Below are 15,905 nucleotides of genomic sequence, written 5' to 3' on the forward strand. Positions count from 1 at the left end.
TAGACTCCAGCAATTCATGGAATGAGAATTGCCAGATGTACAGGCTGGGTTTAGAAAAGGCAGAGGAACTAGAGACCAAATTGCCAATATCCGCTGGATAATGGAGAAAGCCAGGGTGTTTCAGAAAAACATCTATTTCTCTTTTATTGACTGTTCTAAAGCCTTGGACTGTGTGGATCATAACAAATTGTGGCAAGTTCTTGGTGGTATGGGGATACCAAGTCATCTTGTCTGCCTCCTGAGGAATCTGTATAATGACCAAGTAGCAACGGTAAGAACAGATCACGGAACAATGGACTGCTTTAAGATTGGGAAAGGAGTACAGCAGGGTTGTATACTCTCACCCTGCCTATTCAACCTGTATGCAGAACACATCATGCGATGTGCTAGGCTTGATGAAGCCAAGGTTGGACTTAAAATCGCTGGAAGAAACATTAACGATCTCAGATATGCAGTTGATACCACTTTGATGGCTGAAAGCAAGGAGGAGCTGAGGAACTTATGATGAAGGTGAAAGAAGAAAGTGCAAAAGCTGGGTTGCAGTTAAACCTCAAAAAACCCAAGATTATGGCAACCAGCTTGATTGATAACTGGCAAATAGAGGGAGAAAATGTGGAGGCAGTGGCAGACTTTGTCTTTCTAGGTGCAAAGATTACTGCAGACACTGACTGCAGCCAGGAAATCAGAAGACGTTTACTTCTTGGGAGGACAGCAATGACAAATCTTGATAAAATAGTGAAGAGCAGAGACATTACACTGACAACAATGGTCCGCATAGTTAAAGCAATGGTATTCCCCATAGTAACCTATCGCTGCGAGAGCTGCACCATAAGGAAGGCTGAGCGAAGGAAGATAGATGCTTAACTGTGGTGCTGGAGGAAAATTCTGAGTGCCTTGGACTGCAAGAAGATCAAACCAGTCCATCCTCCAGGAAATAAAGCCAGACTGCTCACTTGAGGGAAGGATATGAAAGGCAAAACTGAAGCACTTTGGCCACATAATGAGAGACAGGATACCCTGTAGAAGATGCTGATGCTAGGGAAAGTGGAAAGCAAAGGGAAGAGGGGCCGACCAAGGGCAAGGTGGATGGATGATATTCTGGAGGTGAGGGACTTGACCTTGGGGTAGCTGGGGGAGGTGATGGCTGACAGGAAGCTCTGGCATGGGCTGGTTCATGAAGTCACGAAGAGTCGGAAGGGACTGAATGAATAAACAACATATTCTTAAGTGGTTACGTGTCTCTGTGTATAAATTCTTAAGAGATGTAAATTAGCTTTTAAAGAATTCTTTGTATCTTCTGTTTCAGTTGACCTTGGTGAGAAGTCTCTCATAACATCTTGGGGACACAAATACATTGAGAATTAAAATTGCAGCTCTCTGTTGTTCCTTTTGTTGTTGCTTCACCATGTATTCATAATCATCAATTAATTTTGGGAAGAAGGAGAGAAAAGCTATCATAGGAGTCCATGGTTCACTCCTGAATCAATTAGCTTGTATTCACTATTGCCACACTGGACACAATTTCCCCTTACTGAAAAGGGGTGGGGGTGGGGAAGCAGGATATAAATGTGGTATTCAATCAATCAGAATCATATGGCATCTTTAGTTTTAGTCACTAGGTGCTCTTTTGTATTGAGATCAGGCCTCAGCAAAATAATGTAGCACTTGGGAAGGAAGATGCAGCCCAGTAGCCCAGCACTGGAGGCCAAGATAGAGAAGACCTGCACGGCCACCATGTATTTCCCCTTGGTGCTTAGGTAGGTGGGCACAAAGGACACCCAAACACTGCAGAAGACCAGCATGCTGAAGGTGATCAGCTTGGCTTCATTGAAGGCCCCAGGTAGCTTCCTGGCTAGGAAAGCCACTGTGAAACAGATGGCAGCCAGAAAGCCCATGTAGCCAAGGGCACCATAAAACATGGCGACAGTCCCTTCATTACATTGCAGGATGATCCATCCAGGCTGGGAGTGCATGTCAGAGTCTGGGAAGGGTGGAGAAATTCCTAGCCAGATGGTGCAGGTGACAACTTGGACGCTGGAACAGGAAATAACAATGGTGTTGGCCAAACTCTTCCCCAGCCATCTTCTCACCTTGTTTCCTGGCTTTGTGGCCAGGAAGGCCAGCACCACAGTGATCGTTTTTGCCAACACAGAAGAGATGGCGACTGAGAAGATGATGCTGAAGGCTGTTTGTCGGAGAAGGCAGGTTGCTGCTCTTGGCCGTCCAATGAACAAGAAGGAGGACAAAAAGGAAAGCAGGAGGGAGATGAGGAGAAGATAGGAGAGGTCCCGGTTGTTGGCTTTGACAATTGGTGTTTCTAGAAATTTAATGAAGATTACTAACACGCAGCCTGTGGTTAAGGACAAGAACAGGGCAAGGGGCATTAGGATGATCCCCAAAGGTTCTTCATAGGCGAGGAATGTTATATCCTTGGGAACACATAGATCTTGGTCCTTGTTTGGATGCTGATCTTCTGGGCACTTTTTACAATGATCTGCATCTGAAAAGAAGGAGAGTGGCTTCAGCATAACTGATGTCAATACTGCATTCATAGTAGTTGGTGTTCTATCAACATTTCATACAACATATTTTTTGGGGTGAAAACCAGAAAAGCCAATAATGGTGGTTGGAGCATTCATTGATTGACAACATATGGCTGGGAATGAATTCTTATTAATGTGAAGTCTTCGATGGTTTGAGGGCAGCAACTTCAAAATTCGCTTCTGGAATGATTCATTTAATGTTATTTGCCCTGGCACAGAAGTGAATGAGAGCTGGGAGATATATTCAAGAGCAAGTAGGCCTTCCTTCACACAGAGCATGGATCATGCCTACTGGATCTTGCCATTCTCCCCTGTGCACTATGGGCCCGGCCATATTTCATGGTACACATGATTCAACATGGGTCAGCCTAATCATATGCAATGCAGAGGGTGTGCATGTTTTCTAAAGAGGCCCTTGGCAGTTGTGGATTCCCATTTATGGAATGCTCTTCCCAGAAAGCCTTGCCTAGGAGCTGTGCTGATATCTTTTCTGCACCAGGCAGGGAGGTTTTAATTTTCCCTTGCCTTTAGCTGCTGAAATGAGTTCTCGCCGGTGAATTTACACTGCAAAGACTCTGCAGTTTCATATTATTTTATGGTCATTAACTTGTTCATATTATTTAATGTTTCCTCCCATTAGCTGCCCTCAGAATGCATGTATTGAAGGACAGGAGATACACACACACACACACACACACACACACAAACACACACACACAATTGGAAATAATATATTTATATTATTAATATATTAGATGAAGTAGTGGGATGCACGTAGGATGGCATTGCTGAAAGCATCCACTGCCTTCCCCCCTCTCCCCCCAAACACACAGAATCCATCCTCCAAGGTACATTTGTAGCATCTTTGTGGAATTATTAATTATGGGTGCTACACATCTAAAAACAAAGAAGGACCCAGATTTTTAAAATATCTTAAAATCCGTCTCCAAATATCACTAGGGGAATCTTTGCCCTCTTCCCCAAGGAGCCCCCCTTCCTCTGGAGTCACTTACCTTCCTGAGTGGAGATTGTCCCTTCTGCACAGGGAGCACAGACATAGCAGCAAATGGGCTCACCTTCTTCAACCACCTTGACGTACCCACGATCACAGCTATTGGAACACTTTGAATGGGGCACGGGCTAACCATAAAGAGAAGAACCATTGAGCACAAGGTGTCAGGAGTAATTTATCTACAGAAGGGAGTCACGCACATGCATGGGTGTGTAAACTTTCAGGGGCTCACATTGGTAGAGCAGGTACACAAAAGCACCATGAAGAAGTGTGGGTTCATGGAGAACTTATTAACTCTGGGGGAGGACACAAATAGGGAGGGCTTCTCTTCATGAAAGCAAAATCCCACACCCTGCCTTTTTTCTTGCGGAGTCTTCCCAGGATTACAATTGGCACATGACACGATCCTCCCCCATCCCAACCCCCCACCTTGGTTTTGGTTGATTCCTTTGTGGGGAAGTTCCATCTGTTCCATTTATACAGCCAGCAGTTGGTGCTGTGACATTGCAGCAATATTGCGCTATCAGCCTATCCAGGAAATACACCACCTCTTGGTGGAGGTGCATATTTATTACTGCATTTTTGGAGTGTGAAATCATGGCAGAATTAAGCTAAAAAATCATGGGAGAGGCACCAGAGGACAATGCTGCCATGAAACAGACCCCCAAACATCCGTGAGTAACCAGTGTGGAGAAGCCCTAATTGAGATGGTGCCAGGATTCCCCTTTTGACCTGGACCCCCTGAGCAACTCCTTAAGGGTCTCTTGCCTCCTTCAGAGTCCCACCTTCCTTCTTTTACCTTCCCCGATCCAGTGATGTGGGGTTTAGGCAGAAGGTGTGGAGTGATTGACACTCTAGACACAGGGTTTAACCACAACAGTTTACTGGTAAATTAGCCTAGCTGTAGTTAGACTTTTCTAGGCTGCTTCTTCCCGCTCACTCTTCAGACTCTGCTCTCACTTCAGGCTCTGGCTCTCTCTGCCTGGTCTTTCTGACTCTTACTGGCTCTCTCCCTCTCTATACATACCATCCCCCCTCAAAACTGAAAGTACTGCTTCAAACTTGAAGAAATGAAACTTAAGTGGAGGAATGAAACTGAAACTTAATCAAAGAATTGAAACTTAACCAAAGTAATGAAACTATTCCACTCAGGGTTACCCCCTCCCAAAAGAACACTCTAGGCCTCTAAGCCTGCCCCCTTTTTTCCTTTCCCTCTGTAGGCTTCAAACCTTCACACATAGTTTTCCAGAGAAAGATGGACTGTAAAAGCCATAGAGGAGCACTCCCCACTCCCAAGGGGAAGCCATTCTAGATGAAAAGTAAGACATCACCTTCCCCCTCCCAGCCACCAGCCAATCCACATTTAGGATTAAGGAGCAGGGTTTCCGTCCTTGCCATATGGCAGAGCTCACATACAGGCCATTGCACTGGGACCTCTCTTTTCAGAAATTAAGGCATCACGCACACACGCACACAACCTTAACTGCACTGTTATTTGAAATATTTAAAGTTCTAGGCTTACAGTAGTATTTCTATGCCTCACCACCAATTCCACAACGAGTGTTCCCTAATGGATCAAATGCTTTCCCCCACCTGGTTGAGCCATTTGGGCCACACAATGGCATCCTGGTCAATGGATAATGTTTGGCCTGTGGCTCCCTGTCTCTCTATACTCCCAAATTTCACTCTAACAATGGATCTGTTGGGAAACACCACCCAGTTCAGTACGTCAAAGTTGGCTGCCAGGTCTCCGTTCTGGTCCAAATACACTCCATCCATGGAAGTATTGTAAATCTGGGGATCTCTCAGGAAAGGGTGGAGCTACAAAGAGAAAACAGCAGTGTTTAGAATACAGGAAACCAGGTTGGGTTTCTCATCCGTGCTTAGACAACTTCATTGAGCCCCGGTTCTTTCTGAGCCCAGTTCAAATTCTGGTGTGAATCAACTGGTTTTCTCAGGTAAAAATCAAATGCGTTCAAGTGTTATATTCTGTAACAAGAGCTGAAGATGAAGAAGTTCACAGAACAGGAGGGAAAAGTGTGTGTTTTACCTGCAGCTTGTGCCTAAGGAGCGATACATTGTAAATATGGGTGTTGGTGGAGTGGCCCTCACTCTTACCAATGGGAGGGATACAGGAGGCCAGGTTTCTGTCTTTTATAGAGAGTATGGTTGGATTGAAATTGCTACCATCTGCTGGGAAGATACTCAAACATTCTACACATGTCCATTGGTCCTGAGTTTGGGGATGTGATGGAATTCTGGCTGCACCAAATCTGATTGGCTGGAGGATTCTGACTGAAGCCAATGTAAGTTGCTGTTGAGAGGCATCAGGCAGACAGTTCCTCTGAGTGTCACCAGGGAAGAGTGACAATGGAAGAGTGTCTTCAGGAGAGGCCAAGAGCCTCAGGAAGACAGCAGCTAGACCTGGAGGCCAAGCTGGAAGAGGGCAAAGCTGAAGCAGAAGGCCAGGAAGCATGGAGATCACAACTCCGAAAGCAGCCCTCAGGAAGAGCTGAGGCCTGGGGGACAATCAGTGGAGGTCTGAAGACAGAGCAAGCAGCTGGACCAGACTGAAGACTTCAGGGGAAGTCTGGTAAACTGCATATAAGGTCCCAGGTGGTCGTCCATCCTTACCAGGAGGAGGACAACATACCACGTTTTCTTTGACAGGGCTGTGTGTTAAGTGGCGTGGAGCTTGATAAGAGGATTGGCTCAGGTTTGGTTGGAATGAGGTAATATAGGTTCTATAACCTGATTGGAGGTAACAGTACCAACATAAAAGCCTTGTTTTAAAGCAACCGTAATGATAAATATAAATAGTAACAGTTCTTGTTTTAGTCCTCTTTAATAAAATACTCTGTATCATTGTTTACTAACCCATGATCAGTGATGATGTTGGGCAATGTCACAAATTCTGTTTGCTTACAACTTCCCCTCCAGGCACCCACACTTCACCTTGGTCTTTCAGGTCCAAATCCAGATGGCGAGAACAGAGTGCCTGTGATCCGTAAAGATGCATCACTGGTACTGTATTGCCATATGAAGCATATGAATACAGTATGAAGACTTATTGCATTGCTAGAGAACATGAGAAGAGCCCTGATGCTGGATTAGAACAGGGTCGAGCTAGTCCAGCATTCTCTTCACACAGTGGCCAACCAGCTATTGACCAGGAACCCACAAGCATCCTGTGAGGCATCCTGTGAATTGACCCATGCCTGTTGGTTGTTTACATCAGCAGCTGGCAGGTTGGGTTAAACAGTGAGATGGAGCCCTCTTCTTCCAGGAAGACTAGATGTTTCATAACATCTAACATGTGAAGGTTTGAGGCCTACAGAGGCAAGGAAAGGAAAAGGGTCAGGCCTAGAGGCCTGGAGTTTTCTCTTGGGAGGGGGTATCCTTGAGAGGGGTAGTTTCATTTCCCCGGTTATGTTTCAGTTTCATTTCCCCAGTTAAGTTTCAGTTCATCAGGTTTGAAGTAGTACTTTCGGTTTTGAGGGAAGAGGGTATATAAAGAGAGTGATAGGTCCACTAAGAGCAGAGTTGGGAAGACCACAGCCTGAAGATGGAGCAGAAAGAAGCAGCTTGGAAAAGTGTAAGTACAGCTAGGGTAAAGGAACTTGCAATTTGCAACTTTTATTTTCTCTTAATGTCCTTTGTATCACTCAGCTCTATTGTGTAAATACTTTTAGTTGTGATTTGCTTGCTTTAGGGTGCAATGCTATGCATGTTTAGACAGAAATAAACCCTACAACTTTCAGCATTCCCCGGCCAGCCGGACTGGCCGGGGAATGCTAGGAGCTGTAGGGATTTTTTCTGTCTAAACATGCATAGGATTGCACCCTTCATTTACCAATAAACTGTTGTGGTTAAATACTGTATCTAGAGTGTCAATCACCCCACGTTATTGGGAAGGGGAGGTTTGAAAGAAGGAAGGTTGGACTCTGAAGGAGGCAAAAGATCTTTAAGGGGTTGCTCAGGGGGTAACAGGTCATAAGGAGAACACTGACAGCAGTTAAAATGATCAAAGAGCTGGAGCAAATCCCCTATGTAGGAAGATTACAACAGCTGGGGTTGTTTAGCCTTTAGCCTATTTTTTCTTAATGCCTTTTGTATCACTCAGCTCCCTTGGGTAAATATTTTTGGTCGTCATTTGCTTGCTTTAATTACCAGTAAGCTCTTGTGGGTAAACCCCGTATCTAGAGTGTCCGTCACCCCACCTTTACAGCCCAAACCCCATGTTATTGGGAAGGGGAAGTTTAAAATAAGGAAGGTGGGACTCTTAAGGAGGCAAGAGGAGTTGCTCAGGGGGTTCCAAGTCATGAGGGGAACACTCACAGCAACTGAAATTATCAAGAGGCTGGAACGATAGCTGTGATTGTTTAGCCCTGGAAAAAGGTGAGGAACTGGAGACATGTAGAGGTGTACAAAATTATGTACGTATATAATCTCATAATACTAGAACCTAGGGTCAATCCATGAAGCTGATTGGTGGGAGTTTCAGGACAGATTAAAGGAAGGACTTTTTCGCACAGCACATACTTAAACTATGGAACTCGCTACCACATGATGTAGTGATGGCCACCAATTTGGATGGCTTTTAAATGGGGTTAGACAAATTCCTGGAGGAAGAGGCTATCCATGGCTGCTAGTGTATGGCTATGTGCTAATGCCAGTACCAGAGGTAGTGAGCCTATGTACACCAGTTGCTGGGGAACATGGGCAGGAGGGTGCTCTTGCACTCTTGTCCTGCTTGTGGGTTTTCCGTGGGCAGCTGGTTGGCCACTGTGTGAACAGAATGCTGGACTAGATGGACCCTTGGTCTGATCCAGCAGGGCTCTTCTTATGTTCTTATGTTCTTAACGCAATAGAGGACTAGGACAATGTGGGGCATCTTTGCAGACCAGGGGACGGGCACATAGCGGGTAAGTTTTAAGCAAGCTCAATCTGTGATACTGCACAACATCAGGACTGATGATGGGGCATGTCAGTTAAGGCGTACTCTTTAGCATTCACTTTCCTGGCTTTGTGGCAATTGAGCCAACAAGAGATAGCCTTGGCCCTGATCTTAACAAGAGGTTATGGATCATTGAATTTTCCTAGTTTGTGAAGAGGAAACGTATAATTGCAGTGGTGGCTGGCAATCCTACCCTCTCCCCAATGTCTTTGAATCTGCATTCTTGCAAGCGTAACTATATGATGATTAGGATAATAAATATTTAGCCAAGCTTAATCATGATTTCATTTCAAGACACAGGAGTCTAAAATCTCAGCAGTGGGGGACTTCGACAGAAAGAGGAGATGGACCTTTCCAGACAGGCACCCTCCGCATGTAGGAAGCCATGAGAATGACGACGGAGGAGGTGAATGGCCTCATCCCCGCTTCCCTTCCTGTTGTGTAGAGCTTTCTGAATAGGGGTAATTTCGCACAACCATCTTAACGAGCGTTCAAAGCCTGTGAATGCACACTCAGTGTACCGTGCCAATATACCCCTACAGTAAGACACCATCTTTACATGTTCTTTTCCCACCACATAGGAAATGAGAGTAAGGATTGGGGTCCATTTTCTGCATTTCCCTCCCATGCTGATGTCCCAAACCATATAGTAACATGTAGTTTCACCTTGTGAGAACACATTCCATAACGTAAAGGAATAGTCAGGGCACATAGAAGCCCTGTGTAATAGAACTCCAATAGAATCTCCCCTGATCAATGAAACTCCAGGGGGGGAGGGAGAGAGAGAGAGGGAGAGAGAGAGAGGGAGAGAGAGAGAGAGAGAGAGAGAGAGAGAGAGAGAGATAGAGAGATCATACTCAAGGAGTGAACTGGAGGGAAAGGGCCACTGCTAACAAATAGGAGTTGGACCAGTGATAGAGACCAGGCGCGTTGCTAGGTTCTTAAAAGATCAAGGACACAGGCCCATAACACAAATTTGCATACACACACACATACACACATATATTTATTTCATTTCTATACTTCCCAATAGCCGAAGTTCATATATGTGTGTGGCGTGTGCATATGGTGTGCTTGCATGTGTATATAGATTAAACACATACATACATAAGAAGTGTGCACTGCCCCCCCCCTCACTTCAACTCAGACCCTGATTCACCATTTTGGAAAACATCCCACTTCTGCTCTGGCCACTTTGTACTCAGACCACTTCTGTTCAGCACCAAACCTGAGTCAAGGTTTGGAAAAATGAGTCTTTATGCTTCCTGTTCAGTACCATGGAAATTGGAAAAAAAAACTATACTTTTTTTTCTCTTAGTCAGAACTGGATGATAATTTCAGGCACAGTAGCCCCATAGAAGGGGATTACACCTGCCCAATGGCAGAAAAATAGGTGCTGGGTTTATATTTTGCTTTTCTTTTAAAGGGAACTACCAATTACATTTTTATTCCTTGGAAGAACTGGATAAACATTTCAGGATTCATTGCCCCATCAGAGGAGATCATGTTTGCCAAATTTCAGAATGATAGCCACAGGGACTTTTGTACAAGGGTGGCCTTGACATTTTGAGGTCTCCAAAAGAGGACATACTTATCTCCCTATTTTCCTTGTCGACCATTGTTTTGAAAATGACAGACAGACTAGAGTTGTCCCTAAGTAAGAAACCAGCAAAGTTTCAGAAGGCGAGTTCTCCCATTTGGGGGAGGGAGTGATTTGCTTTCCTTTCCCATCACCCCTTCCCCAATAGTTTTTGGGTAAATTTGTATGAAAAATCACAGGTCATTAGAGGTGTCCCCCAGGCAAGAAACCTGCAAAGTTTCTGAAGGATATACATGCCTGCAAATTTAGAATTACTAGAATTTATTTACATTTCACCAATGTTAGCAGCAGGGGAACATGGGTGAGAAGGTGCTATTGCACTCATGTCCTGCTTGTGGGTTTCCCGTGGGCATCTGGTTGGTCACTGTGTGAACAGAATGCTGGACTAGATGGACCTTGGTCTGATGCAGTATGGCTCTACTCATGTTCTTAAATATAGAGTGCCTCTAAGCATGTGCAGAATGTTTTTCTTTCACCACTGAGCACTTACATTCTCCCCCTACCAATTCTAATCCCCTCCACGCAACCATCCCTCCTCATCCTACCATCCTCCAGCAACAATTCATAAAAAGAGATGTCTTGTTTTGTGCAACTCTCCTCTACCTCCTCCTTGTTATGCACAAGCTCTCAGTCTATCTTCCTCCCCATAACTTCATTTGTGCCAAGACTTCACCAGGATTCATCCAATGAGTCTGTTTTCAAAACTGGGGCTAAGTTATGGAGGAACACTGGGTGTGTACTATGTGTTGAGGGCTTTTTCTAGCTTTTTTTTAAAACTGTAGAACCTCTTTAAAAGCCTCAGCAGTTTCTTGATCATGATGCCGCATAGTCCTAACCCTCTTTTTGGAATAATTTGAGTTTTACAGCTATTTAGGAGAAACTGAAGTGGAGGAGGAGAAAGACGTTTGAGGAGGCTGCTAAACTTCTGCAGGAGCCAAAGGTTCCAGACTGGGGCAGTAAAATCAGATACTGTGTGAAATACCAATATTTCACATGGAGCTCTTTCTTCCCTTCCTTCTCCCTCTTCAGAATTTCTTTTCAACCAAGCTCCCAACAGTGGGCATGTAAGAGCAGAAAAGTAGTGGGAGATAGGTTTTTTGTGCCTCAAAAAACAAAAAAAACAAAACCCAACACCAGAGATTAGGGATAGTGACCTCCTAATGGTCACCTTAAACACCTTCTGATTAGGATTGATCCCCTCTGTGGCTTGACAGTTTTTTACTTTTTGTTTTATTCTTTGAGGAAAGGAAACTTAGGCATGACTAGCACAAAAGCCACTGGACCGAACTGTCTGAAATTGGGCAGGTTCAATCAGCTCCATTTGGGCTGTCAGGGCCCCAAATTCCATGCACTAATGGGGAAGAACAAACAAATTATAGCTCTTTGCTTTGACAGATATTCTTGAAAATAGCAATTTTTTTTCCTGTGGATAGCACTAAAGCTAGCTGCATGAAATTGGGCAGGTTCAATCAGATCCATGGGGGCTACCAGGTCACCAGGTTTCATATATTTATCATATAAACTAAAAAAGTTATGGCCGTTTCTGTTGTCCAATGGAAGTCAATGGGAAAATATTAAAAAAAATGGCAATTAGGACAGCTCAAAAAAGATCCAGAGTCTGTGCCCAGGTGGGCCTCCTTACAAGAACACCCCTGATAGAGGCAGTGACCAGATGAGTTGTGTCCTTCAAGGCCCCAAAGATGGACCAGGACATGGAGTTTCAGAAGAAGGTTCTCTGAGGGAGAGAAGGCATACCTGCCATGGCTGGACCCTTTGAGGTTCCACCTGGCCACCACCCACCAATGATTTCTGCTTGGATCTAGATGAATAAGCAGCATTTAAGGCACACGCCAGAGCCCAGACGGTATTGTAAATGATGTAGTTATCCAGAGAGAGGCTTCTCTCATGTATCTCTTGGGAGGGTGGATTCTCCAGCTCCTCTCTTTCTCTGCATCTTATCCACCTTTTCACAGACAATGCTTCCTTTGAATCTGAACAATGAAATGCCTTCTCCACAAACTGCTCCATAGCATAGAATAATGCAACAAAATCACCGTATTTTGCCTTTTTCTTTGGCTGGACAAAGAAGGAAAAGATTCCATGGATGCCTTGGAAAGATAAATCACTGTACATCAGTGCCAAGGTGAGGTCCCACATAGCTGTTGTGACCCAGACCTTCCCTACAATGTGATTCATCAAGGGTTCAACATAGTGTCGTACAAATAACATTCCATCTATGAAGGAACGAGTCTCCGCATAGTAAAGAAATACATTGACTTGTTTCCAACTGAGATTAGAAGAAATGCGTCTTGATCCCAGCAAAACTATGCTTCGCGATGTTTCCGGGAGTATTTGTGAGAAGGCAACACAAATACTGTTCCTAATAAGCAGAGGGATCATAGCCCTCATGAACCTCTCTCCATTGTTAGTGTCTGGAACAACGAGACCGATCCACACCCATCCGAAATGCAGGAACAGTTTGGCAATCTCTGGATACTGTTTTTCTTCTGTGGGGACCATTCGGTAGAGCAGGGGGAACTGAGCTTTATCATCCAAATCATGGGAAACAAATACGTAAGTGACCTAATAAGGAAAGGAAGAGACCGGTGATTTGTTTTGTTTACAGATGAAACACAATATCATTGACATCTAGCAAAATACGAGGCATTAAGAAGCAGAGAGGGGAGACCCACATCTTGCTGGGAGGGACACTTTTACAGCAGTGGGAGAATCTGTGCTCTTAAATTTTCAGTGTTTAATTCTGGCAACCAGTATTTTACAAGGGTTATCTTAAACTTCTGCAGCTTTGTTGCAACTGTAAAATAAATTTTGTCTCATGATCGTGCACGTCATACTTCAACAGAGTATAAGAAGAGTGAATTTCCCCACACACATCTAAAGCAGACCTTTTCCACAGTGGCCCCATAGCTCTGGAATTAGTTGCCATCAGGGGGCCTCTAGGCCTCATCATTGCTTTTAGGAAAGCCCAGAAAACCTACTACTTTATTCTGGCCTTCCTCTAATTATGTTAAATCAGACTGGGCTTTAGGTGAAGCTGTATGTGGCAGATTTACTTTTAATGCTGGTGTTGGTGGTTTTTAGGATGCTTGCTGCTGTTGCTGTTTTTACTGTATTGGTTTTTATTATGGGAGTGTCAGGTTTCCCCTTTTGACCTGGACCCCCTGAGCACCTCCTTGAGGATCTCTTGCCTCCTTCAGAGTCCCACCTTCACTCTTTTAACTTCCCCTTTCCAATGATGTGGGGTTTAGGCAGAAGACGTGGGGTGATTGACACTCTAGACACAGGGTTTAACCACAGTAGTTTACTAGTGAATTTGAAGCTAGCAAATCCCAACTAAAGATATTTATACAATAGAGCCAAGAGATACGAAAGCCCTTAAAAGAAAATAAAAGTTGCAAAACACAAGTTCATTTACCCTAGCTGTACTTAGACTTGTCAGGCTGCTTCTTCCTGCTCCCTGTTGGTGCTCTGCTCTTCCTGACTCTGTTTTTACTGCCTCTGGTATTTCTGAATCTCTTTTTATACCCTCCTCCCCCAAAACCGAAAGTACTGCTTCAAACCTGAAGAAATGAAACTTAACTGGGGAAATAAAACTGAAACTTAACAGAGGACATAAAACTACTCCTCTCAGAATACCCACTCCCAACAAAAAAACCCTCCAGGTCTTGAGTCCTGATTTTTCCATGCCTCTCTATGCCTCAGACCTTCACAGTGAGTTTTATTGTTGTGCTGTTTTTTTATTATTGTTTTTATCATATCAATTTGTATTAGGTGCATTGTTTGGGGAATGCATAGATTGTGCGGTTGGTTCCTTAGAGCTTTCTCTCCCTCTGTCTTTAGTCTGACTCAAACTACAGTCTCTCTCCTTACAGAGAAATCTGAACTACCTCATTCTTTGCTGGAAGGAGTGGGAGGGGTGATCCTATTCAGAACATACCCAGAATTTCCTATATCAAGGAACAATTGGCTATATTACCTTGGCAATCTATTGGGTGTTCTTTCCTAACAAGGGAAAAGGCCAAGTTTGTCCAGCCCCCAAGTAGACTCAGTCTGCAATTGCCCCGCTGCTCTTCACCCTACCTGTGGGATTTTGTAGACGTTCATCATGGTTGAAATCTGGATGGAGTTTTCAGTGTCGGCCCCCTCAGGAACAGCCAACAGGTGACTCTGCCTTCCACAGTGATAGTTGGGAACACTTGCTTGTCCAGGAGAAAGCAGATCTACCAAGGCATCGGAAGTCATTCTGGCATCAAAATAGTTCTCATAGATGTTGTAGCCCAGGGTGATGTTGGGTAAGAGGCTGGGATTCTGGTTGATATCCCGAACAGCAAACAAGAAGGACAGGAGATTCCAGTACTTCAGCGTTCCTTTCCTGCAAGACATAGACTCTTTCATCATGCTACATTCAATGAAAGTAATACGCAGTTCTTGCTTCTTTCACTCCGTGGGCCTTTCCAAGCAACACAAAGCTCTAGATTTAATTCCTAGACCTTTAATCAGGCTTAACTGATCCTGAGCCAACACCAGAAGCACAACAACCAATCCTCACTCAGTGACCGGGTTCACACGACACAACCACCCGAACACAAGGTGAAATCCAGTGTGAATAAAATTACATTAAAATGTTCATTCATCAACCTCTGCTGTTAATCTGAGTGTTCTGTGCTCTGTGTTAAGATTTTCATCTAAGTTGCATTAGATCTGTTCCTTAGACTTCAGTCCTAAGCACACTTTCCTGGGAGTTAGCACCACTGAGTTCAATGGGCCTTGCTTCTGAGTAAACATGCATGGGGTCCACCTGAGTTCTGTATGGAGGTGCAGGGAAGGTACTCTGTGCTGAGAGTCCCCACTCTGCCATGAAGCTCACTTCGTGACTTTGGGCCAGTCATTGACTCTCAGCCTAACCTACCGCTCAGGATTGTTGTGAGGATAACAAGGAGAGGAGGGGGATAATGTAGGCTGCCTTGGGCTCCTTGCAAGATGGGGGGAATGACAGGATATAAATGTAATAATAAATACAAATAAAATAGAGGTGTTAGTGTTCCATTAGAATCATAGAATCATAGGGTTGGAAGGGGCCTACAAGACCATCGAATTCAAGAAGCCTGATTCCTAGGTGGTCTCCCATCCAAGGACTAACCAGGGCTGACCCTGCTTATAGTATATTCAGGCATTATTTCTGGCTTCTAGTGACAGGTTTGGATGGGTTTCTGTCTAGACTCTAGAAGCAAGAGACCAAATGCTTTCACACAATGACTTTAACTTGGAGTACAACACATAAACTTAATTATGTGTTTATTTTACATTTTAAAAAATCCCTTGCACTTCTACCCTCCCTGAGAATTCTCTCCATCCTCCACGTTCTTGAGCTCCTGGTCCCTCTCCTTGAAATCCAACAGCTCAGTGTTATTGATGGGGGCGGGGGTGGGGGGGGCAGAAGGGGAAACATCTACCTTTAAAATGGTCAGATGATCTTTCTTTGTATCCATCATTCCATCTATTTTATTGCTGTGAGCCACCTTGGGAGGGCTTCTGCCCTGAAAGGTGGCCAAGAAATTTAATTTTAAAAAAATCAGGGAAATCTTTAATATTTGCATCATCTTACCCCTGCTGCTCAATTAGGAAATTCCATAATCAAAAACCTCTGAGGGAATTCTGGAATTAAAAATGGGATCCCAACGGATAATGCAGCCCAGTTTTGCCTTCTGACCCACGAGTAGTAAAAGTGACCTATCCCTGAGGTTTGCCAGATGAGAGACGGTATTCCCAGGC

General features: G+C 44.4%; 1 protein-coding gene across 1 annotated transcript; it reads right to left on the bottom strand.

Annotated features, from left to right (window-relative positions):
• Positions 1 to 1,589: 1,589 nt before the first annotated feature.
• On the bottom strand, positions 1,590 to 14,375 carry LOC146356526 (vomeronasal type-2 receptor 26-like). The gene is made up of 5 exons (XM_084830163.1): positions 14,214 to 14,375; positions 11,868 to 12,695; positions 5,149 to 5,376; positions 3,557 to 3,683; positions 1,590 to 2,500 (listed from the first exon to the last, which is right to left on the bottom strand). Exons 1-5 carry the CDS (start codon positions 14,373 to 14,375, stop codon positions 1,590 to 1,592), a joined length of 2,256 nt encoding a protein of 751 aa, XP_084686289.1.
• Between the last annotated feature and the right edge of the window lie 1,530 nt (positions 14,376 to 15,905).

Source organism: Heloderma suspectum, chromosome 2 (genome assembly GCF_057233095.1).
Source record: "Heloderma suspectum isolate Gila_16-S chromosome 2, 16-S_ref, whole genome shotgun sequence".
Classification (NCBI taxonomy): Eukaryota; Metazoa; Chordata; class Lepidosauria; order Squamata; family Helodermatidae; genus Heloderma; species Heloderma suspectum.

Bases quoted from the DNA above. Each gene is read 5' to 3' on its own strand.
- LOC146356526 (XM_084830163.1), bottom strand. From the start codon at position 14,375: ATGACTTCCGATGCCTTGGTAGATCTGCTTTCTCCTGGACAAGCAAGT. The intron at 5,377-11,867 runs GTATGCCTTCTC...TTCTCTTTGTAG, and splicing joins AAAGGGTCCAGCCATGGCAG to CTCCACCCTTTCCTGAGAGA. The intron at 3,684-5,148 runs GTGGGGGAAAGC...CTTTATGGTTAG, and splicing joins GGCCCAAATGGCTCAACCAG to CCCGTGCCCCATTCAAAGTG.